A 24,745-nucleotide genomic window follows, 5' to 3' on the forward strand; every position below is an offset into this window, starting at 1 on the left:
GACCCGGGAGAGAATACAATGCTGAATAAAGTCTTATTTTGTGTTATTTTTGGACCAAAAAGTATTTTCGATGCTTCAAAAACTTCTAACTAACCCACTGATGTCACATGGACTACTTTGATGATGTTTATATTACCTTTATGGACATGGACAGTATACTGTATATACAGTTTCAATGGAGGGACAGAAAGCTCTCGGACTAAATCTAAAATATCTTAAACTGTGTTCCAAAGATGAACGGAGGTCTTACGGGCTTAGAACGACATGAGGGTGAGTCATTAATGACATTATTTTCATTTTTGGGTGAACTAACCCTTTAAGATGTTTGTAATGTAAACAGGCCTGGGGAAAAACAACTTTTAAAATACTAAACTGAAAATAACATAAAAAATAACAACTGATATTAATTACATAAATTATCCTATTAAACATTTGGGCAACAAAAAAAAAAAAAGAGGAAAAAGAAAAAAGATATTGCTTATATTTTGATGCTATGTATAAAAACCTTTGAAAACATAAACATAATAACTTAATAAAAACTTTTGCAAGGGGTAGGCAAACTTCAACGTAAAAAATAAAATAAAAATCTAAGTACGTTTAAAGCTGCAGTCCGTAATTTTTTTTGTGTTCAATATTCACAAAATTTATATAATGAGCAAGTACATTATGAATCCATTTTCCAAAACGTGTTTTTGTCTTATCCTAAATCACTACGGTACACTTATAATAAGTGTTTATATTCAGACTATATTAGACTGGTACGAGTCGTACCACTGCGGAGTAGCCCAGTACCTGCGTGACTCGTCATAGACATAAACAGAGAGAAGTAGATCCGGCTACAATGTTCTTCCGCAAGAAGCAATCAGTTCTGTTTATTAACCGCTAGAGCGGCAAAAGTTACGGACTGCAGCTTTAACTATATTAACTGCACGTAACTGTACAAACTGAATTTTTGAGAAAACAAAACCAGACAAAAATTTAATTGATATTTACTGAAACAAAAAACAAAAAACAAAAATGCATTTACATTTAAACACCATAAAAAAGTATATATGTATAAATGATATATACTGGTATTACACACAACAAACGTCTCTTGCTGCATCAGTTCCAGTCAGCGTCTAGATCTTCATCATCTATGACAGACGAGCTGAACAGTGAAAGACCTTTAAGGAGTCCTGCGGATCCTCCGGAGCTCAACTCAAAACATCTCCTCTTCTTCGAAGCATTCTCTCTGAATTCCTCCTGTCTGTCGGAGGGTTCTGTCCTCGTGTTGCCCGTCTGCAGTGCGCTGCTCTTCACATCTGGGGTTATATTGTTCCTGCTTGTGTTCTCCTGGTTTTTGGAAACTGTGCTTGTTGCCACTTTGTTTGTACGGTCATTTATGGCTTCTTGCGGCTCTGGTGGTGCTGGGATTGTTTCATCTCCAGTCTTTTCCTCAGCTAAGCCCGTAAAAGAGAATCTGGTGAGTTTGTCCAGAGTGGAGCTGGCCACCTTAGTCTTTGGGTGGTCTGTCTTTGGTGGGAATTGTGGGTGTTTATTAGTGTTACCACTATTCTCACCTGAAGAGAGGCTGTTCAGTCTCGGCAGCAGCTGTTGTTGATGTTCAGTGTCCTCAAACGTCCCTTTCTGAGCTGTGCTCTCATCATTCAAGACCTCTGAGGAAATGTCCTTGTTTTTATTGCGAGTTCCCAGTCGGAGCATGTTATTATTAGCTCTGCTGCCCTCTGCTGGAGGAAGTGAGCTCGACTGGTTCTCCCTCTCGGCCTGTTTATCTCTCATCTGAGGTGCGCTAGGTTTCGCCCCCTCTTGCACCGCCACTTCGGCACTTGGGTTAGAGTTTAAAACCGACTGATCGGCATGACACATTCTCTCTCTCGGCTTGAATGTGAAGTTTGTGAGTCTCCTGCGTAAATCCTCTCCACTCTCAGCTCTGGAACCAGCCTCCTGGTCTATCTCAGGAAGACTGATGGCTGTGTTTTTCCTTTTTGAGGGTTTCTTCCCTGTCATGGGTGTACTGTGGGAAAACACATCATCATCGGTTCCTCCTAAAACTGTTTCTCCGTTCAGCAGGAGGCCCGCTTTCATCTCTTTCAGTCGTTTGCCTCTGAGCTTTTTGGAGCCCCTTTCCACTACAGCTTCAACCGTGGATTTATCCTCATCCTTCTCCCACGCAGAACCCTTGCAGCGTTTGGAACGGCTGTTGCTAGGCAACACTGCACGGCGTAGTGTGGTCGTAGTGTTCTGTGTGGAGGTGTGACTGATGGAGCCGGCACCAGTCGGGCTGGATAAGGAGTGGAACCAGTCCAGGTCAACGTCTGAATCAGTGGTCACATCATGGTTACCGTGATTCTCAACAGCTGCACGCTCAATGGTGAGGTCACTATGTGGTTCGGTACCTTTAGGGGAGTCAGGTCTTCTGCTCTGTAGCCTACAAGAACATAAAAGTCTTTATTGCTTTATTGTGCTTAAAACATAGGGAGACTTTAAGGGAGGGGGGAGGGCTTTGATTTTGTCTGAGCTATGAATAAAAAAATGTAATTCATATTTTCTCGTTTTATTTGTCTTATCTTATCTTAATGTAGAATTAATCAAGTTGTTTGTTGTTAGGATGAAAAAGTTAAATATTTAGGGTAATACAATTTTTAGGCTGCTCTGCCTCAGCGGTCTAACAGCATTTGTCAATGTCAAAATTATAGAGATGGCCAATCAAATCATAGAAGGCGGGTCTTACTGAGAGTTTGCGGAAAGATGCAATTAGATGTAAGTATTAGACAACTGTTTTAAAATGTTCAGTGACCAGCAGTAATAGCCTATCTAGTGATGTAAACTACTCAACTTTTTATTAAATTTTGAATTGAAAATATGCCATTCTGCCGGTAGGATACATACTACTAAAATTTATTTTAGGCCTACTATTTGAATTTATAAATATAATTAAAAGCAAATAATTTATGTATTGTCATATTAATATAATTCATTTACCATTTAACTGATTCATATTACTAATAAAATATTAAATAAAATGAAATAAATAACAAATAATGCTAATGAAATTAAATGAACTATTTATTGAAAGATTTGTACCTCTCATAAAAAAAAAACTAATTTAATACATCCTCGCTGAAAAAAGCAAAGATTAATTTCTTAATAATAATAACAAATGTTTGAATGGTAGTGTAGGTATGATTAATTAATATAACAAAATAAAAAGTACAACTTAAATGTACTATTTTCACTTTACCTCGAGAGTCTTTGCAGTTCTATGTGTAAAATATCGGTCAACCCCAGCCTCTCGAGCACGACCTCACACTGTGTTTTATACTGTTCACAGGGGTTGTCAGGAAAAGAGGTGTGTAGAGCATTCACATTTCCAAGTAGAGCGCCTCCCTGAGGTAAAGAAAAAAATGCTTATCCACTACCGAATGTAATGTAGCTTCAGGAATATAGAGTAGCATCAGCATTGCTAATAAAACCACCTGCATGGAGCACTCCATAACAGACACCACAACAACAGCGTCCTCTACTGTCACCGTCTCTCTGAACATCAGCCTGGCATGAGCTGAAACACACAGACACACAGTCAGACCGGTTTTTGAATATTTGAATATGGCTTCTAGCAAATAACAACTTATTGTGGAAAAGCAGAGTGAAGAAGATCAGATAATATGCTAGATGTTAGCATCTGACCTTCAGCTAGGCGGCTGAGACTCTCCAGCATGCGGATGGTTGTCCTCGCAGCATTTCGGCTGTCACTCTGTCTCTGCAGCTGATAGTAGCGGCTCAGGATGGAGTTTGCTTCCTGCGTTATGCACGGTTTAAGAGTCTTGATCAGGCAGAAATAGGCCCTCATCTTCTCCATACTCCATAAACATGAAGACTCACTTGGAGCTCCTGTGGGGAAATCACGAAGGAAGAGAGTTGAGATGTTAGGATGAATATTTTATAAATACGCAACAAATGGCAAGGCTTCACCATTAACTTTTACTCAGTATCAAAGAGATTCTAAGCCAAATGAGGGGTGATCCAGCCCTCGAGGGAACAGGCTTTCCTATCAAAGTGGCATCATAACGAAAATAACGAAGACCGAACAAGCAACAAATCCCACAAGAGAGGCACGAACCGGCAATCGGGCTGGATAGGGGTGTGTTTGATCCAATAACACTTCAGATGATGTCTTACAAAATACATAGTCTTGCATGCCATGTAAACAAAAACATTTAAAATACCAAGTTAAAAATGTAAAAGGTACCAAGTTAAAAATGCGTAAAAAAAATAAACAAAAGAACATTTAGTAAGAATGGTCTTGAAATGCAAAGGCATTTATACATAAAGACCCACTTTTACTGTGAAAATTTTAAATATTATAAATGTGTAAAATATTACATTTACAATTTCATTTATATTATTAATTAAATTAAATGTACTATTTAAAATCAAATCAAATGTATAATTTTATATTTACTTCATATATATATATAGTTACCAATTATTAAAATATGATTAATTTAAAAATAGTATGTCAATCCAAATATATATTTAAGTCTAAAATAAATATACAAACCTGAATAAATCAAATATAAATAGTGAATACATAGGTGTAAATCTGAATATTCAGTTATAGGTCTAAATATATAAATGTACATCCTAATATATAGTTGTAACTATATATTTGGATTATTTAACTTTCTTTATATTCAGGATATATAAATATATATTGAGATTTCATATAATTATTTCCAGTTTGTCCCTCCATATTATAACATAACATAACATAACATAACATAACATAACATAACATAACATAACATAACATAACATAACATAACATAACATAACATTAGTCTGACATTACAAAACAAAGCTCTTCTCTGGGACAAACCTTTGTTCTGTAGGATGAAGGAGGAGATTATTTTGTCCCATTCTGGATTTTTAGTGTCCAGCAGAACCAGCACAAGGTCAAAGCGGCTCAGGAGGGGGCTAGCGAGAGCCACGTTCACGGAAACCGACACATTAGGGTCATAATGCCCCTTTGGGTTAGTAGCTGCCAGGATGGTGGTCCTTGTGTCCAGCTTGCACACCATTCTACAAAAGAGGAAAGTGGGAGATTTAATGTGATGCTCACAGGATAATAAAAATGCAAGAAATGTATCTGTGAAAATGTCCCCCTCTAGACTATGCGTGTGACATTGTTTCCTCACCCAGCTTTAGCCACACTGATGGTTTGCTGCTCCATGGCCTCGTGGATGCTGGTGCGGTCGTGCTCTTTGATGCTGTTGAACTCATCGATGCAGCACAGACCTCCATCAGCGAGAACGAGTGCTCCTGCCTCCAGGTGCCACTCTCCCGAGTCCTTGACAGCCGCCACTGTCAGACCTGACCAGCATTTCACAACCATGCAAACAATGATGCAACAGCACTAAATGCTTACTGCACAACAGAAATTGAATAGTGCCTAGTATTTTTCTAAATAAATAAAAAGTATGTGTATATAGCAATGTAGAAAACGTTGTTGCAAACAAATGTGCAACAATATTTAACTTCATAGGAAGTTTACCCATCAGACATTTCAAACCACTTCAGTACAATATAAAGTTTGGCTCTGGTATTTTGTTTTGTTTTTGTTTAGTTCATCTCAGGAGTGTTACAAGTCAACTAAGTAACAGTAAAGAAACCAAATCATATTTATCTTTATATTAAACACCAATTTATCACTTATTGTAATCTCAAACTTTAGGGGTTCTGAGTATGAAGAATTAAACAATTTATATTATTTACACATACACTACGTTTTTTTAAATTATTTTGAAAGAAGTCTCGTAGTGCTAAGTTATTGAAAAATGTATACAACATTTTGAATACATTTTAAATAATCGTTTTCTTTTAAAATATAATTTAAAACATTTATAAATGTTGAAATATATGTTGAAAACAGTTGTTCTGCTTAATATTTTTGTGGAAACTTACATTTTTAAAGGATTCTTTGATGAATAAAATGTGGAAATATACATATATACATATTATATAGATTATATAGACATTTCTTCACAAAAGTATATTATGTTACATTTAAAACCACTAATCTGTGCATATCAAGATGTTGCAGGGAGAACTAATGAATTTTGTCAGGTGAAGTGAACTTCTGCTTCCTTTTCTCAGTGATTATCCTGCACATTATATATATATATATATATATATATATATATATATATATATATATATATATATATATATATACAGAAATTCTGCACACTGTGCACAGTAGAAATACCACATGCTTCAAAGAATAGTGAAGTGCTTTAAAAAGCGAAGTATATATACAATTACGCTATTAAACCCCATAGTGTGATTGCTTATTCCAAATGTCAATGAGATAGATGGTAAAGTGAGGTTCAGAAGAACGTGTGGAACCTGCGTTAGTAGATCCGATTCCTGCGGTGAGCACGGAGCGTGGTGTAATCTTAGCAGCGTACTTCAGAAACTGTGACTTCCCAGTGCCTGGATCGCCCACGAGCAACAGATGAGACTCTCCTACACAGAGCGCATAGTTTGAGTCAGAGCTATTCAGATTTATTCACAAGAGTAATACACTTTTCAAGCACACCTCTCAACTTTTTTTCATGATAAGCCCAAATGTCAGACTGTCCATTACGTGGAGTGTGAACACATACCTCTCACCTTAGTTCCAGACGCATCTATTCTCTGTACCCCACCTGCCAAAACCATAGCAACAGCCAGCTTGACGACGTACATGCCGAACACCTGAGGGCAAAGACTCATCAAGATCTCATTCCTGCCTTCAGAATGTCAAGAGAGAGAGAGAGAGAATGAAAAAGAGAGATTATGATTCATAAAACCACACTGAATCCCATGAGCTATCCCAAATTATGAGTGGTTGCTAGGGTTTTCTGGGAGGTTGCTATGATGCTTGGGTGTTGCTAGGGTGTTCTAGGTGTATGCTTAGGTTATTTGAGCAGTTTCTAATCCATTATCAGGTAGTTCCCTACTCCACCTCCCAACCTTTTCTAACATGCACCTTGTGAAAGTCATACATCTGTATGGAAGCTTGTTTCCGTCACAAAATAAAAAATATTTTTATCACACAATTCTGACTTTTTTTTTTCTCTCAGAATTGCGTGAGTTTTAAAGTCAGAATTGTGAGATATAAACTCTCAATATTCATATTGAAGAATCCGAAGGAATTTTTTTTCCCCCCCTCAGAATTAGACTTTATAACTCTCAATTGCGAATTACGTTTATATCTCGCAATTATGAGCTAAAGAGTCGCAATTATCTTTTGAATTGTTTTATTCAATAGCGGAAACAAGCTTCCATACATTTGACTGCGTAGAAAAGAAATAAATCACTTTTCCTCACAAAGCCACATGGTTTGAAGTATCATGCATGTGTGCAGCAGCACAAACGATACAGTATGAGTTACAAGACAACATTTAATACTTTCAGTAAGAGATTTGTTCAAATCCATAATCCTATAACCCAATGAGCAAGATAGTAGCCTAATAGTGATGTTGTGCCTCAGCAAACACCACTGTAAACAGATTACAACACTGTTTCAGGGTCCTCATCAACTCAACTTCCTCTACAAGGACTGTAATTGAGTTTGGATAGCAATAAGAAAGAGAGGAATCTTTTAAATGCCGAGGAGACATGGTACTGAAAATGCCGTACTGCTTATTTGTACTACTAGACTGGGTTTCCCAGATTCAATATTTCAAGAGTGTACCGGCAATGGGGTCATGTTTGTGACTGTCCCAGAATTCTTCAAATTCCTTCTGAATGTCTTCCAGCACCAGTGCTGTGGTGGACTGCTCATTATTGACCTCGATATAGTTTGCTTTCAGCACAATCTCCACATCACAGCGGCAATCCTGAAACATCGGCTTCCAGCGCTGATACACAACTCCATACACTGTGATGTCATCGCCTGCGAGAAACACATGACAGCGTCATGAGGGAAACAGACACATGATGTTGCCCTGAGGGATGTTACTATTATTATATCAGGAAAGTAACAATAAACAGCAAGCAAACACTGTGGTTAAAAAAATTAACAGCATGAACTGTCCAGTAAAATATGTGTCCACAAAATCAGTCACGAGTCGCACGGGTATATTTGTGGCAATAGCCAACAATACAATGTATGGGTCAAAATTATAGATTTTTCTTTTATGGCAAAAATCATTAGGATATTAAGTAAAGATCATGTTCCATGAAGATATTTTGAACATTTCCTACCGTAAATGTATAAAACATTTATTTTTGTGAGTGAATGCAGCACAATCACGAACATAAATGGAAACATTTAAAGGCGATTTTCTCAAAGTTTAGATTTTTTTTGCACCCCTAGGTTTGCTAATAGTAGTATCTTGGTAAAATATTGTCCTATCATAACAAATCATACGTGAATGGAAAGCGTACAGATGATGTATAAATCTAATGTTCAAAAATTTACCCATGTGACTGGTTTTGTCGTCCAGGGTCACATAATGTTAAAAGTGCATTATATATAAGTTGTACAGGAAAAAAAATTCTCCATTAATTTTATTGTTATTGCACTAAAGCACAGAACTCAAACCTACAGAAAGTGTCATTCTGAATGAATTCGTAAGAAAATGTAATAAAGCCAGTCATGTACACTGTATTACCGGTGAGCAGGACTGAGCAAAGATCTCATTCCTGCACTGTCAAGTTGTAAAAGCCAGTAAATACATGAAATAAACTTCAGACTTGACTCTATTTCCACCAATACTCTGCATTTACCTGATTTGCAGCTGTCCACAAGATCATCCTCCAGGATAATAAGCATGGATCGAGGGATACTGCCCACCGACAGTTTCTGTACCTGTTAGTGAAGGAGCGCTGGTCAGGAAATTTACAGACTTTGACATGTCACACACATTATTTTTTCTTAGATGGGTAAATGTGTTTACCTCACATCTATATTTATGCATATTTTATTTATAATTATTTAATTTGAAAGTTTGAATATATTGAGCTGCATATCAAGACACTTGTATCCTGTCATTTGGCTGCAAAAGACTTGGAATATAGTGTACAAGTCGTATGGACTTCTTTTACGATACCTAAAATGTCATTTTAGAGCTCGGGTAATATGAAAAAGAACATTTTGAAATCTATGAAAAAGATATTTTTGTGTGTGTGAACTATTTCTTCAGCAGCAGGTTGCTCCAGGGCGACTGTCCCTGAATAAAGCACATCTCTGGTGCCTCACCTGCTCCTGGATTTTGATCTCCTGGTAGTCCTTGCAGGCGGCCGGAGGGGCGTCACTCCCTGACAGGCTGGTGAGTTTGTTAGAATTACATCCATCCTCATTGGGGCAGCTGGTGGGTGGAGTGAAGGTGTAAAACTGCTCAAAAGAAGCCTGCACGGAGAACACGTGCCTGCATTTATTGCACATGTAGTCTCTCTCATACTCCAGCACTTTGGTCACACTGGTGCGGATGACTGTGCCTGTGACGGACAGGAAGTGGCCCACATCTCTAGCTTTAGGAATGTGATCTCTGGTCAGCTCGGGACACATAGGTAAACCTGCATATGTGTAGTAAATCGGTTATTAGGACAAAAAGATATATGTATATAAACTTGATGACAGTTTTCATTATTGGGTGGACTCTTGAAGGAATAAGCAAGCATTATATTAAGCACTAGGTGTCAAGTGTTATTCCACGACACCTTTTAAGTTGAATTACTGAAATAAATGAACTTTTGCACGAGTTTCTAATTTTTCGAGTTTCACCTGTACTGTATATACATTTTTAATAAGATATTTAAATGTTTTTAAAAGTTGTCGCTTATGCCCACCAAGGCTGCATTTATTTGGTCAAATATTTTGTAAAAACAGTAATATTGTGAAATATTTATTATAACTTTTTGCATATGTGTAGTAAATCGGTTATTAGGAAAAATAGATATATGTATATAAACTTGATGACAGTTTTCATTATTGGGTGGACTCTTGAAGGAATAAGCAAGCATTATATTAAGCACTAGGTGTCAGTGTTATTCCACGACAGTCTTTTAGGGCTCCGGTTTCAGCAGTTATGGTCTCCAACTGCTAGAGGGCACTGCATATTCACTAATGAAAAGTTCAAAAGCGGAGTTACAGTCTCTTGCACTTTCTTGCATAATAAATCAACTCGAAGCACATTCAATATTTGAATATGGCCCGACCCAGCATGGTTGCATCATAGAAAAACATAAAAGAAAGAAGAATCAAATGACAAAGTTACTCTTAGTGTCAATACACTTCTATTCTCTCCCCTCTAACCACAGATACAGACTGTAGTAGCTGCAGAGGAAATGTGTTTGAGTAAAGTGTGTTTATTCGGATGAGTCACGTCTGCAGGGCTACAGATGAAGAGCGTGTAATTACAGGTGACGGCAATCATCTCCGACAGGACGTGAGAGAAAAGCACTTGGCTTCGCCACAATGCAATACAATCCATCCCACATACCTCAGGGATCAAACACAAACCTCCCTTCTCTGCCTACACGTCATCTAAAACCATCTTCATACTCGTCCTGTGTATGTCATCCTGCAGTTTTTAGATAAGCAGATCACGGCGGGCAGAAATACTGAATATTCATGATATATTCCTGATCATGGTTTTGATTAAAATACGAACCTTTGTGAAAATGTTAATTATTAAAATTATTTTACGGTCATTAGACATTTACATGAATCAGTTCAAACTGCACAACCGTAAATTAATTGATCAAATGATTCACTCACATTATCACTCAAAACTGTTTAAAGGCTCCCACTTTTCATGCATTACACATTTTCATTATATGTAGGTAAAATAATATTTAACTACATATAAAAAAATAAAAATAATAATAATACAATATATATATATATATATATATATATATATATATATACACACACATTGTTAAAACGTTCAGGCTCAGTCAGATTTTTTAAAGGAAATATACTTTTATTCAGCAAGGATGAATATTTTTTTCTCAAAAGTGACAGTAAAACATCTATAATGTTACAAAAGAAATAACTAAACCAAAATGAATAGCTTTTGAACTTTCTTTTTATCAAGAAATTCTGTTATAAAGATATATCTTGGTTTTCACAAAAATATTTAGCAGCACAACTGTTTTCAACATTGATAATAATAATAAATGTTTCTTGAGCAGCAAATCACCATATCAGAATGATTTCTGAAAGATCATGTGACACAGAACATGCTAAAATTTTAACTTTGCCATCATAGAAATTAAATATATTTTAAAATATATGCAAATAGAAAAAGTTATAATAAATATTTCGCAATATTACTGTTTTTACAAAATATTTGACCAAATAAATGCAGCCTTGGTGGGCATAAGCGACAACTTTCAAAAACATTTAAATATCTTATTAAAAATGTATATACAGTACAGGTGAAACTCGAAAAATTAGAAACTCGTGCAAAAGTTCATTTATTTCAGTAATTCAACTTAAAAGGTGAAACTAATATATTATATAGACTCATTACATGCAAAGTGAGATATTACTTTTTGCACGATATAATTTTTTTTTTGAGTTTCAACTGTATATTGTCCATCCCCGACCTTCTTTATGATCCAGGTACATCATCACACATCTTCAGGAAGAAAACAGACATGTCACCCCCCAGGACTGCAGAGACACCACCTGGATACACAATCTTTCTCTCTAATGACCTTCACCAACGCATGAAAGCATTCAGACACATGACGTGGTTGTTCATCGTGATATGGCCAACGGTCTATGTGCTTTTTATGGCTGTGTGTCCTATTTTCAGACCCCCTTTTCATATTCACAGCACGCTGGATTTATGAGTGGAGTCTGCACTCAGGCTATTTATAACTCTCTCATTGTCCAGAAAACAGGATAAAACATCCAGGGAACAGGAAAGGTCAGTCAGCTGATTATTGCTGACACACTCCCTACAGCAGTCTCTTCTTGGCTGAATCCATCTTCTAGACACAGATAACAATTACATGGGTTTAAATGAGTGCTGCTCGCCCATACGAAAGCCCATGACACAATGTTAGGGTGTTGCTATGTGATTGCAAGGTGTTTTGAATAGTTTTTAGTGAATTGCTATGTGGTTGCTTATTAGCTTAAGTCAAAACAGCCCACCTAAAATCTCTATATGACTTGCGTACCTCCATACCCAAAGCAACAATTTATAGTCCACCAAGCAGTGCTATTTTAGTATAATATGGCTGGGCAAAATAGATTTTTCAATTAGTCGTTTTATAAAATGTGGTTGATTCAAAATCGATTCTCAAAGGGCACGAATCGTTTTTTCCCCCCATATTTATTTATCTATCACCAAAAAGCCAGAATTAGTTTTCCTCCACTGTTCATAGGTTTGCAGCCTCCAGCTAATGCTGTGAGATGTTATGTTAGTTTTCTCTTAAACCTAAAATAACCTGATCCCGTTTGGTCAAGGAATGCGACTGTTCTGACTCGACCAATTTTCATCATCAATTTTTTTATCTTGCATCAAAACCATGTCTATTCATTGTATGCATTTGAAATATAGAGTTGGGTTCTGTTTTAATGTACCCAAGTGTACCTAAAATACAAACAGTTTAATATACAGGTTTGTGGCTCTTTATTTCTTTTTATTAAAGGGGTGGTAAAATGCCATTTTCACAAGATGTAAATTAAATCTCTGATGTCCCCAGAGTGTGTGTGTGAAGTTTTAGCTCAAAATACTCCACAGATATTTTATATAGCATGTTAAAGTTGTCACTTTTTGAGGGTTTGCAAAAACACACTGTTTTGTGTCTGGCCCTTTAAATGCAAATGAGCTGCTGCTCCTGACACAGAGGGCGGGGTTTCAAGAGCTTGTGTGTGTTAGCAGCTGCGATTACCTCACGCAGACACACACTAAAATGACAGAAACTTTTCTGCCTTTTATGTTTAAACGGAGTCAGACAATGATGGAGAGACTCAAGAAGAAGTGACAACACGTATAATGCAACAGGATGTCGCTGGTCAGTTGATGAATTTATGTTGCTGATGTGGAGTTAACTATCTTCAATTAGCATATTCTGTCATGATAATCTATAAATCACTCGTATAGGAACTGTTGTGAGATGCACACAGAGGGACTTTCTATTGCATGTGAAAAGATGGATGCTAAAGTTTGAGCTGACTCACAAATGTGCTCGACTACAGCAACTCTCCCTCTTCTCAACATGGACTGGGGTTGGTTTATGTCAATTTTAGGGTTGGTGATGTCACTAAACCCGGAGAAATGTTGTGTAGTCCATACCAGCCGTTTGTAGATGTTTTTTATGCTCAAACAGCAACATTACACACTAACTAAAGTTAGAAAAGTGAAATCATACTCAACCACACCTTTAATTAACCACTTGTAAACTTATGTTCACTGTTCTTTTTTATAAATATAGGATTTGTATTAAATCTATATTAATTGAGTCGAATCGGGAATCAAAATCGAATTTAGAATCGAAAGATCTGAATCGATACCCAGCCCTAATATATATCTATATTATTGTATTCTATATTTTAATATTATTTTTAGCTTTTACTAATATTTTAAATTAGTGTTTAAATGTATATTTTCATGTTTTTTATGTGCTAATTTTTTTACAGTACCATTTTGGTATTTTTTACTATTTATTTCTATTTAATTTAACTCCGGTTTGACAGACAAGGTTTAAGCCAAACACCAGTCTTATTAGTTATTATCAGTTTGATCACCCGCTGCACTGAAATGTTTCCCCAACGAGTCACACAATTCGAGGAATCATTCATGCCTACACCACAACGTTTTGCAGATGAAACGTTTCTTCAAAAATTCTCCTTTTGCGTCCAACAGAAAATATAACAGCGTATGATATATGATTCGGAACAACATGCCAAGCAAACACTGACAGCACTTTCCTGAACTATTCGTTTGAAGCCTCGTTCAGCTGCTCTTTTCTCAGAAAGCCTCACATGACACATCCTCCCTCTCCTCAGATCCGGATCAATACCCTTCCCGCAGAGCCGCTGCTCATCATGCAGTGTTTGCGCTCGCACCTGACCACCTTCTAAAAGCTTCATCTGATCTCTCTCCAGCTCCTGCACACCGCGAGCCAGCGTAACGAGACTGTTGTTACGGAGAAGAATACATCAGCATATCGTGCAGGTTATATGACACTAGATCAGAGGAAGCGACCATGATAACAGATAACAGTTCACGGCAGGACAAATGAGCTGTCTGCCACGGTGTGCTGGGGTCTAATTGCCTGTAGTGGGAAACAGCCTCTGTGTTGCATTGACAAACTAATAGGCTGCAAGCCTTCAAGAGCCAATGAAGCAGACAGTTGGAGGCACTATATGGCAGCAGATCCACCAGTTACACAAAGAGAACAGTCAGCCATATACAAGCCACCCATGATCACTGGGAGGTACATGTCATACTGAAAATAGAGGGATTGCTAACTGTTGTGCACACACAGGCCTAATAGTTGCATTGGTTAGAGCTGTAACATTAGCCTATAGCATATTCAATGGAGTATACAGTACATAGAGTACGTTATTGTCAGGCCAAACACACTTTAGTACCTCCTATTAGAAGTGGATATATAAGTTGGAAACACCTGAGAACAATTTTCATTAATAAATCAATGGCAAACATTCATGCTTAACTGACCTCTCTTTCTCCCTGAAATTATATATAAAATGTGTCATTTAATATTTTTAAATCATAAATATTAGCATGAATATACATCATTAATATTTATTGATATTATATAATATTATTATTATTATTATTTGGTGTAAGGAAATAAATCTGTATAAATGTTATATTTTGAAAATACTTGGATATGGATCAAGCTTTAAAGATACGAGATTAGTTGATATTAATTAATATACAGAGAAATATATTCACTTAAATTCTAAACAACTAACGTTTTATAAATAAATAATAAATACAATATATTTTAATATAATTATATGTATTATTACATATTAATATATAATATATGTTATAAGAATTTATTAAATAATACTATTTAATAATGATCAAATAATAATACATAATAATATTTATATACAAATGCAATCATGTTTCGAAAATACTTAATGAAAGATATGATTTAATCTTTACTGTACAGGTAAAACAAGATTAGAAATAAATATACAGAGAAAATTTTTTTTTACTTAAATTCTAAATAACTAACATATATATATATATATATATATATATACTTTATATTATATATTTTATAACTAATAAATACATTTACATTATGTTAATATAATATTATATACAACATTATGCATTAATTAATACTTTAATGAATTAATTAATTATATATAAATGTAATAATGTTTTGAAAATAATGAAAGATATGATTTAAGCTTAATTGTACAGGTAAAATGAAAATAGTTGAGATTAGAAATCACTTTACTTACAATTAAAACAAACAAATATAATACAGTTATAAAATTGAATAATACAATTATTTGTTATAGTCAGTGTAAAAAGTGTTACTGAATATTGTCCTATTATTATTTCGTTCTATTTTTCCTCTTTGTTGATTGATTTGGAATTTTTTGGTACACATAATATTTTTTATATTTTCCCCTGATAATAAAGGTGAATAAAGGTGGAATGTGCAATTTAAGCACCACTAGCTTTGCCAATAATAAAAAAAAAAACAGAATAAAGCTATATTCCCAACAGTTTCTAAAACACTCCTCAAAACTCATGTTATTGGTTGTTGTGTCAGGCTGGCCAGGAATATACAGAGCAAATGTATCAAATCCTCATAGTTGTTGAGCCCTGATACAGGTGTCAGGTGTTCTCATACTTGCTCACCTGATATACGAACGTGTAGATTGTGTTTGAGGCTGAAACTCCCCTGGAGTGAGGAGGAAGTTTGAGATAAGGTCTGGGCCGCTCTGTGCAGGGCGTTGTCAAATATAGGCAGGACCTGGCTGGGGAACGCATTGAAACACTCTCCAACCTCCATATTGTCCTCGAATAAGGTCATGGCATTCACTACAACAGGATAGTGAGTATCTTCACTGGCCTCCTGGAAGATCTGCAGGACGTCATTCTTGTGGTGCTCCATCACGTAAGTCTCAAACACCAGTCCTATCAAGGACACCTGATCCGGACTGAGCATCATGAACCGGGACACTCAGACAAAGTATTCTGGAAGAGAGCAGCGGATGATGGGTCTGTCTGGATATAACTTACTACAGTTCATCTGTACCCTTTCACACTCTTGTGTCATGGTAGCTGATACGTATACACATTTATTTAGGAAAATTTTAACAATTTAAAATTCGATTCTCTGAATTTCCTTAACCTTTCAAGTCATTTTTGATAACTTCAATTTTTTATTTTATTTTTATTCAGACAAATTTGCTTTGGAATCACAAATCTGTTAACCAGTTTGACTGATTCACAGAAAAAAGAAAAAAAGAAGACTGGATGCAAGAAGAGCACTTTCTAGCCGGTTAAATAATAAAAAAAAATAAAAAAAATAAAAAGAATTTATATATAACAAAAAATGACAAATGTTTATGTTTGAATATACATTCCTCTGTTGAGTACTATTTCCATAAAAATATAAAGGTTTCATGCAGTTTCTTAACTAATTTGATGTCATAAAATTGCATTAATAAAAGTGTACCTGTGTATAAACAATTATACAAAAGTGACGATTAAAAAAGTAGTAACGTTAGATGAAGGGCACGGCTGTTATTGCCTGACATGTAGTTCAGAATATCATGCATTTAACAAACATTCAAACCATTTCCGTTGTCCTTATTGCTCTCTTGAGCAAACTTCTACAAACAATATAAACATACAAAAATAAATAAGAGCACTATTAATATTTAATTCCCTACAGTGCTGTATTTGACATACCTGGGTGGACAAGCAGCAGTTATGTAAGTTACATTAACAACATTCACACATGGGTGTTTCTTCCTGTCCGTGTTTTCAGATTTGGCGGTTTATTCGTCCTCTTTCTGGATTGTAGGGGAGCACGTGTAAACAAACTATGAATTTTAGCACAAGATAATTCATTCTAATCCATTATAATACTGTAAAAGTAGTATATCATTCATATGCTTTGGTTTATTTTTATGTCTATATTGGCGCTGATAAATTATATGGTAGGTAATAAATAATAAAACCCCCGTTTTTAAACTTGGTATAACCCATTAAACGGAAAACGGATGTCGATCGCATCTCCCTCTGGCCGCCAGTATAAAAGTCCCTTTAGTTTTATGGAAATGACACTGATAATGGACTTTTAATCGATTTTTGTGTCTTTTATTTATTTAAATTATTTTAAGGGAAAATGTATTAAACTATATTCTAAATAACTTTAGAAAGTTATACATAATGTATACTATTTCAATTAATTAAACGGAATAAGAAACATATTGCAAAATTAATAATTATGTATTTAAATTATAACATTACATTTTGATTCAACAAATTCATTAAATAAATAAAAATCGTATTATGCTTGTAAATGACAAGAACAATTAATTTGATTGAAAATTAAATGTAGCACTTTTGGTTTCTCTTATGTCCCATTCTGCAGGTCATACGCACTTTTTTATAATTAAAAATAAATTAAAGGAAGCTACACATAAACTCACCTCTCATCTCCGATTATTGATTCGTCGTTGCAAGGGTAATTGTTCTTATATCAAGAAAAAGCCAAATGACAATAAAAGTGTTTATTGTTTCTTCTTTCAGGGCAATATGTGTTGATGTATATGAAAATACAGGCATTTTAAATCATATGTTCTTTGCTTTTGGTTCCTTGAATGGTAAAAGTTCACTCACATAACAGACACACTTTATTAAATGTCACAATAAGTATTTATTCTTACGCATACACCAGTAATATAAATATAAAATATGCATTTATTTTAAAATTAGTGAGACATCATTATATCTGTGTTGAGACATCCATACAAACAGTTTAATCCTACCAAAATTGATAATGCAGCTGTAACAAAGTCAGTACGGTGGCATTCTAAAATTAGATACAGAGGAGACAATACTGTTTTTTTCTCTCTTTTAACAAATAGTAATTAGCAGCGTATGCACCACTCTATAGAAACTGCGGTAAATGAAATGTCAAACATACCTATCATCACTGTAAAAACAAGAAACCCATTTACAGTGGGGAGGAGAAAAAAGAACAAATGAAAGGATGTGTCGTTAAATAATGTATTACTTTTTTGTCTTTTTTGTTTGGTTTGGTCGACATGCTCTTTAATTGCAAAAGTCAGAAGGAGAAGTACTGAGCGAACCATTCTTGTCTCTGGGGGTCTGGAGAGGTTACGGGTGATTCTTCTCCTTCAGGAGGGCTGAGGACAAAAACAAACAGAGACAGACAGAGATAGAGACAAAGAAACAGAAAGAAAGACAGTCAGGGACATGGAGAGAATCACAAAACCCACTGTAAACTGCAGTCTGAGTTTCTGTACGGATAGCATAGCAACCATTAGATCGGTGTGTGTTCGTGTGCTTTTAATGTATGTACGTGTGTGTGCGTGTGTATTTTTTTTCACAGGAACCGAGTGATATCAATATAGGCCATTGCACTTGCAAAAAAAAGTACTGGATTTATATGATGTATCATAAATACCATGTTTATGAATATGGCTATAATTAACAAATTATGGCATCACTACTAAAAAAAGAGCATCGATTATTTGTTAAAGAGTTTATCGCGTCAGATAAAATTAATAATAAAAATTAAAAATTAATACTTTTATTCACCAGACAAGCATTCAATTGATCAAAAGTGACAGTAGAAATGTATAATGTAACAAAATGTCTATTTAATTTTTTTATTATTATTCATAAAAATGTATCACTACTTCCAGAAAAATATTAAGCAACACAACTTTTTCCAACATTGATAATAATAAGAAATGTTTCTTGAGCATGAAATCTGCATATTAGAATGATTTCTGAAGGATCATGTGACACTGAAGACTGGAGAAATTATGCTGAAAATTCAGCTTTGATATGACAGGAATAATTTATATTAAAATATATATTCAAATAGAAAACAATCCTTTTAAAATGTAAAAATATTTCACAATTGTATTTCTGATCAAAAAGTATATATACTTTTTCTTTTTCTTTTTTTGAGTAGATAAAAAGTTTCTTTAAAGCTACACTGTGTGATTTTTACCCCCATCTAGCGGTGAAAAGGTATATGACCATCCAGTGAATATTAGTTTCTGTTCCTCTCAATTCCGATTTCGTTTTAACTCCTACGGTGGCCAATGTAGTCCAAGATTAACATGGCTTCCAGTTCGACCTCGTCCATGAGTATTCCTTCAAGTGATGAGGTTACTTTAGAAAACTATTATAATTTGCAGTAATTTAATTTGTCAGTTAACATATAGGTTATGACATCTATGTAAAATGAATAATAGTTTTATGTTTTCGTTATTTTTTTACCATTTCATTGCTAACATCAGCTATCAGGTTCCCAGACGAATGCAAGCTAATCTTAGTAAAGTAACTTTTATCAGTGCTATCGTTATTCTGTTATTCGACATCACTAGCGTAAGGCAAAGTTTACATTGTAGGCTATATAATTTTCTCCGTGAGCAGAGATCAGTTGATGTGACGGAGGTGCGAGGGAGAGGTAGAGGGAAAGGAAAAAATAAAAACAGGGCCGGTGCCAGTGAATTGCGGAGACGCGAAAGGTGAAGCTTAAATTAACGGGTATGTCCCTCTTTGGCTAATGTACTTTCAAGATGGAGGGGCAACATGGCGACCGACATTCGAACCCCTCACCCGTATGTATTTTCAATGGCATATTATACACTCACGAGAATACTTTATTACTTGAACAAAGTAAATATACATTAATGAGCACATATATTTTTGAAAGAACTAAGTGTTTTTAGCTAAGAATAAACTAAAAAAGTTACACAGTGTAGCTTTAACAAATTCTCTGCAAAATCTTTCCAGAAAAAAAAAAAAATCAATTTCTCTCAAGGTGAAGTCTGCGGAGTTCACCTTCCGGACCAGAACCCGCTTTCAATCCTGATTAGCCCTCAGATCAACGTTTATAGAGACTTTTATTTATTTATTTCTCCCCCACAACTCTGCTCTTTTAAAGCATAAACACACCTCTAGAATATTGCATTGTTTAGTCAGAAGAAAGAGTTCCTCTAAGCTGAAAGGTTTCTTTCTGTGTGCCTGCATGGCCTGCTGACTGACTGATGTCTGGGCTTCTAACACTGACTCAGAAAGTACTCGAGTTTCCCGTCTGGAAGTCTGGAGATTCAGAGGTCCTGTTTACACCTGGTATAAAGATGCGTTTTGTTCGATAGGATCAAGAGTAGATGAGGGAGACACATTCCCGTTTACACCAGGTATTTTAAATCGGTCTCTTTTGTCCACTTCCAGAAAACAGAAAACATATGAGCATCAGCTTTTGTTTTTGCTCTGACAGCACAAAACCGCTCCGAACGCTGTGAGTGTGTTATAGAAATCAGGAATGGCTAGAAAATATTGTGCTTGATACGTTTTCCGCCTTCAAACCAAACTTGGGTCACTACGAAAGCAATACCTCTGGAAGTGTTTGAACGTGGACAAGCTCAAAATGATTTAGACCCCGTTTACACCAGTATTTAGTGTCGTCCACTTGTGATCCGATCAACCAAAATGCTTCTTAATACCAGGTGTAAACAGAGAGAAGAAAGAGAGATGGTTGGAGCTCTTCAAACTGAATTGTCTGTCTTTCTGTATCAATCATGCATCCATCCATCCATCCATCCATCCATCCATCCATCCATCCATCCATCCATCCATCCATACATCCATCCATGTATCCATCCGTGCATTCATTCATCCATCAATCCATGCATCCATCCATCTATACATCCATCCAAGCATCCATCTACATCCATCCATGCATCCATCTATACATCCATCCATGCATCCATCTATACATCCATCCAAGCATCCATCTATACATCCATCCATGCATCCATCTATACATCCATCCAAGCATCCATCTATACATCCATCCATCCATCCATCCATCTATACATCCATCCATCTATACATCCATCCGTCCATCTATACATCCATCCATGTATCCATCCGTGCATTCATCCATCCATCAATCCATCCATCAATCCATCCATCCATCAATCCATGCATCCATCCATCTATACATCCATCCAAGCATCCATCTACATCCATCCATCTATACATCCATCCATCTATACATCCATCCAAGCATCCATCTATACATCCATCCATCTATACATCCATCCGTCCATCTATACATCCATCCATGTATCCATCCGTGCATTCATCCATCCATCAATCCATGCATCCATCCATCTATACATCCATCCAAGCATCCATCTACATCCATCCATGCATCCATCTATACATCCATCCATGCATCTATACATCAATCCATGCATCCATCTATACATCCATCCATCCATGCATCCATCTATACATCCATCCAAGCATCCATCTATACATCCATCCATGCATCCATCTATACATCCATCCATGCATCCATCTATACATCCATCCAAGCATCCATCCATGCATCCATCTATACATCCATCCATGCATCCATCTATACATCCATCCATCCATCCATCTATACATCCATCCATGCATCCATCTATACATCCATCCATGCATCCATCTATACATCCATCCAAGCATCCATCTATACATCCATCCATGCATCCATCCATGCATCCATCTATACATCCATCCATGCATCCATCTATACATCCATCCATGCATCCATCTATACATCCATCCATGCATCCATCTATACATCCATCCATCTATACATCCATCCAAGCATCCATCTATACATCCATCCATGCATCCATCCATCCATCAATCCATGCATCCATCCATCCATTATCTATTCAAACTTTTTTTTATTGGAAATTACAGTAACATGGATTTCTTTCAACTTTATTTGAACATTTATTTGAATCTCCTTACATTCAAATTAGAATTGCTATTTTGCATCCTGTTCAAACTCAATTCAAATTCAGGAACTGGATTGTAAACAAAAAGATCAGAACCTGTGGCAGTTGACTTACGGAAATCTGTCAGCCAATCAGATTGAAGCTTGACATTTTGAGACATTGATGCATCTGAAGTTCATGACTGTGATCTAATGCAGAGACTATGGACGGATAAATATGGCATTACTCTAACGTGAAAGTAGTTTGCAAAGTTGAGTCAGCCTCCAGACCAAAAAGAAAAAAGAAAAAAAGTATTTTCATACACAAATTTAGAGTTTCGATCAGTTTATTGTGTACAGCTCTTGTGTATTCGAACTTCTGAATCTTTGGTATTGTTGGCTTGAAATCTAATCTCTATTCTTTCATATCTCCAATAAAATCAATGTGCTTTGGTCCCCTAAGCCTGATCTGCAGCAAACTCAATTTAACGCTCAATTGAGCATTTGCATCAGCCTGTTCAGCACTAATGTAACTTCTACCTGCACCGAGACACACGATCATGAAAGTTAAACACCTTCAAAGCAGCACTCCTGAAACAGAGTCCTTTGACTCATAGAAGGAGGAATGCATATTGGCATCTATGCAAAATTATTGTTATTTTAAATAATTATTATTATAATGCATTCTGATGGCTGTACACACAGCATTCTTGCACTATTTTTTAACCAATTGTTTTTTTGCTGCACAGACGTATTTGACCAGTGTGATTGGCTTTTTTTCTTCTCATGGCTTGAAAATTGCATTTTTTTAAAAACCCAAATGAAATCGTCGTTGACGTATTTCCTATTAAACAGGAAGTTTGGATAGGACATATATCAAAATGATTATCCAGTAACACTTTGCAATAAAGGTTTCATTAGTTAACATTAGCTGCAGTACTTGCAGTACTTTATTGTTCACTCATGAATTTACAATGAACAATACTACTACATTACTTATTAATCTAAGTTAATATTATTTGTAACATTTACTCATACATTATTACAATCAAAAGTTGTATTTGTTAACATTAGTTAATGCACAGTGAACCAACATGAAACAACAAACGACTAATATTAACAAAGATTCATTTGCTCATTATTAGTTAATGTTAGTTAATACTTAAAAGGGTTAGTTCACCCAAAAATGTAAATTCTGTGATTTATTACTCACCCTCATGTCGTTCCAAACCTATAAGACCTTTGTCCATCTTCAGAACACAAATGAAGATATTTTTGATAAAATCCGATGAATTCATGTGAACAGCGTCAGCCAATACTGAGCAGGCTGAGAAACTCTCAGAGAAAGCTATCGGATATCATCAAAAATATCTTCATTTGTGTTCTGAAGATGAACTAAGGTCTTATAGGTTTGGAACGACATTAGGGTGAGTAACACATTTTTGGGTGAACTAGTCCTTTGACTAAAGTTAACGAATGAGACTTATTGTAAAGTGTTACCGATTATCCATAAATAAATAAAATCATTCTTACTCTAAAGAGCATTTGACTGGGAAATCTGTAAAAAAAATTATAATATTCTTTTCTTAATTTTCTCAAACTTATCATTTTATAATGTGCATCTGCTAAAATATAATTTTGCCAACTTTTAGAGTGCATTAGCATATAAATGGCCTCAAATCAAACACATATTGACTAAAAGCTTTTAAAAAAAATAGCACTTTTAAATCATTAGTTTATGTAAACATGTGCTAGATGGACACCTTTGGCCACTGTGATGCATCTAGTTATTTATTTATTTGCATTTTTAAAAACCCCATTGAAATTGGCATTGATATGTTCCTGTTAGAACATGACTTTTGGATAGGATTTATAAAAAAAAAAAATAAAAAAAAAATCTGTCTAAATCTGTCCCTTTTTTTTAAACAAATGTTTTAAATAATAACCCAATTATCATTCTAGAGAGCATTTGACTGGACAAAAATCTATATTTTTTTTCTCTATTTTCCCAGTCTAAATGTACACATCTACTAAAGGTGAATTTTGTCAACTTTTAGGAGTACATTAGCATATAAATGGCCTTAATGCAAACACATATCGACTAAAAGCCACAAAACACAAGTGTCAAATTACAAATATAGCACTTTAAAAAATGTGTCTTGAGACCAAAGCTCAAGTGCAAGCATTCAGTGTGAATGGCCCTTTAATCATAATACAAAAAGGCAAAAAAGTTCTGATTACCAGAAAGGACCTGAAATGTAACAGACTGTAAGAGCCATATGAGTGTCACATGACTAAACGGGACAACCCCGCACAAGTCTACCTTGCTGTGTCACTTGCACCTCATTTACATTCACACCAGCATGCAAAGAAGAACACGCAATGGTGCTTCAGATGAGACAGTGACTCAGCAAAACATGCATGACACGACCACCGCTTACAACATGCCAACTGCAAAAGCAGAGCCTTAGGCAAAGGTTTATTGTAGAAAAAATAAAGAGCAGGAATTATAATTAAAGTGTATATAAAGCCCAAAACAGTGTCATTTACATGTTCACACAGATGCAAGAGTATATATTTTCCCCAAAAAAATAAAAACAAATCATTCTCTCCCATGTAATGTGGTCTTCAAGGACAGTAAAAGACAGTTACATAACAGATGAGTATAACTTCCATCACAAACAGAAAACACAACACAGAGACAGACACCAACTCCCAGCATGCACTGCGACAG

General features: G+C 35.5%; 2 protein-coding genes across 7 annotated transcripts in view; both read right to left on the reverse strand.

Annotated features, from left to right (window-relative positions):
* Positions 1-838: 838 nt before the first annotated feature.
* On the reverse strand, positions 839-17,184 carry mcm9 (minichromosome maintenance 9 homologous recombination repair factor). Of its 2 annotated transcripts, XM_079583789.1 has the most exons (14): positions 16,932-16,999; positions 15,873-16,211; positions 9,254-9,570; positions 8,782-8,863; positions 7,745-7,945; positions 6,672-6,797; positions 6,412-6,531; positions 5,202-5,376; positions 4,883-5,085; positions 3,691-3,894; positions 3,480-3,562; positions 3,245-3,390; positions 2,400-2,431; positions 856-2,318 (listed from the first exon to the last, which is right to left on the reverse strand). In XM_079583789.1, the coding sequence occupies exons 2-14, from the start codon at positions 16,183-16,185 to the stop codon at positions 1,105-1,107; spliced, it is 3,216 nt and encodes a 1,071-aa protein (XP_079439915.1). In that variant the 5' UTR covers positions 16,186-16,211; positions 16,932-16,999; the 3' UTR covers positions 856-1,104. The 2 variants fall into 2 exon arrangements, with proteins under 2 accessions (XP_079439914.1, XP_079439915.1); XM_079583788.1 differs by having other exon boundaries at positions 839-2,431; positions 16,932-17,184.
* Positions 17,185-17,743: 559 nt separating this feature from the next.
* The window catches only part of fam184ab (family with sequence similarity 184 member Ab), a 110,689-nt gene continuing 103,687 nt past the window's right edge, over positions 17,744-24,745 (reverse strand). For 2 of the 5 annotated variants that reach the window (XM_079584652.1, XM_079584650.1), the window contains one exon: positions 17,745-18,397. In XM_079584652.1, the coding sequence (XP_079440778.1) occupies positions 18,389-18,397 (9 nt within the window). In that variant the 3' untranslated portion in view covers positions 17,745-18,388. Of the gene's footprint in view, positions 18,398-24,745 lie in introns of all 5 variants that reach the window. The other 3 variants (XM_079584649.1, XM_079584648.1, XM_079584651.1) reach the window with 2 other exon arrangements.

The sequence above is a fragment of the Phoxinus phoxinus genome (assembly GCF_949152265.1).
Source record: "Phoxinus phoxinus genome assembly, chromosome: 16".
In the NCBI taxonomy this organism is placed as follows: Eukaryota; Metazoa; Chordata; class Actinopteri; order Cypriniformes; family Leuciscidae; genus Phoxinus; species Phoxinus phoxinus.

Excerpts from the sequence above, each read along its gene's own strand:
- mcm9 (XM_079583788.1), bottom strand. The coding sequence starts at position 16,185 with ATGATGCTCAGTCCGGATCAGGTGTCCTTGATAGGACTGGTGTTTGAG. Across the intron at positions 7,946-8,781 it reads TGTGGACAGCTGCAAATCAG|GCGATGACATCACAGTGTAT; the intron begins GTAAATGCAGAG and ends TGTTTCTCGCAG. Across the intron at positions 2,432-3,244 it reads GAACTGCAAAGACTCTCGAG|GCTACAGAGCAGAAGACCTG; the intron begins GTAAAGTGAAAA and ends ATGTTCTTGTAG.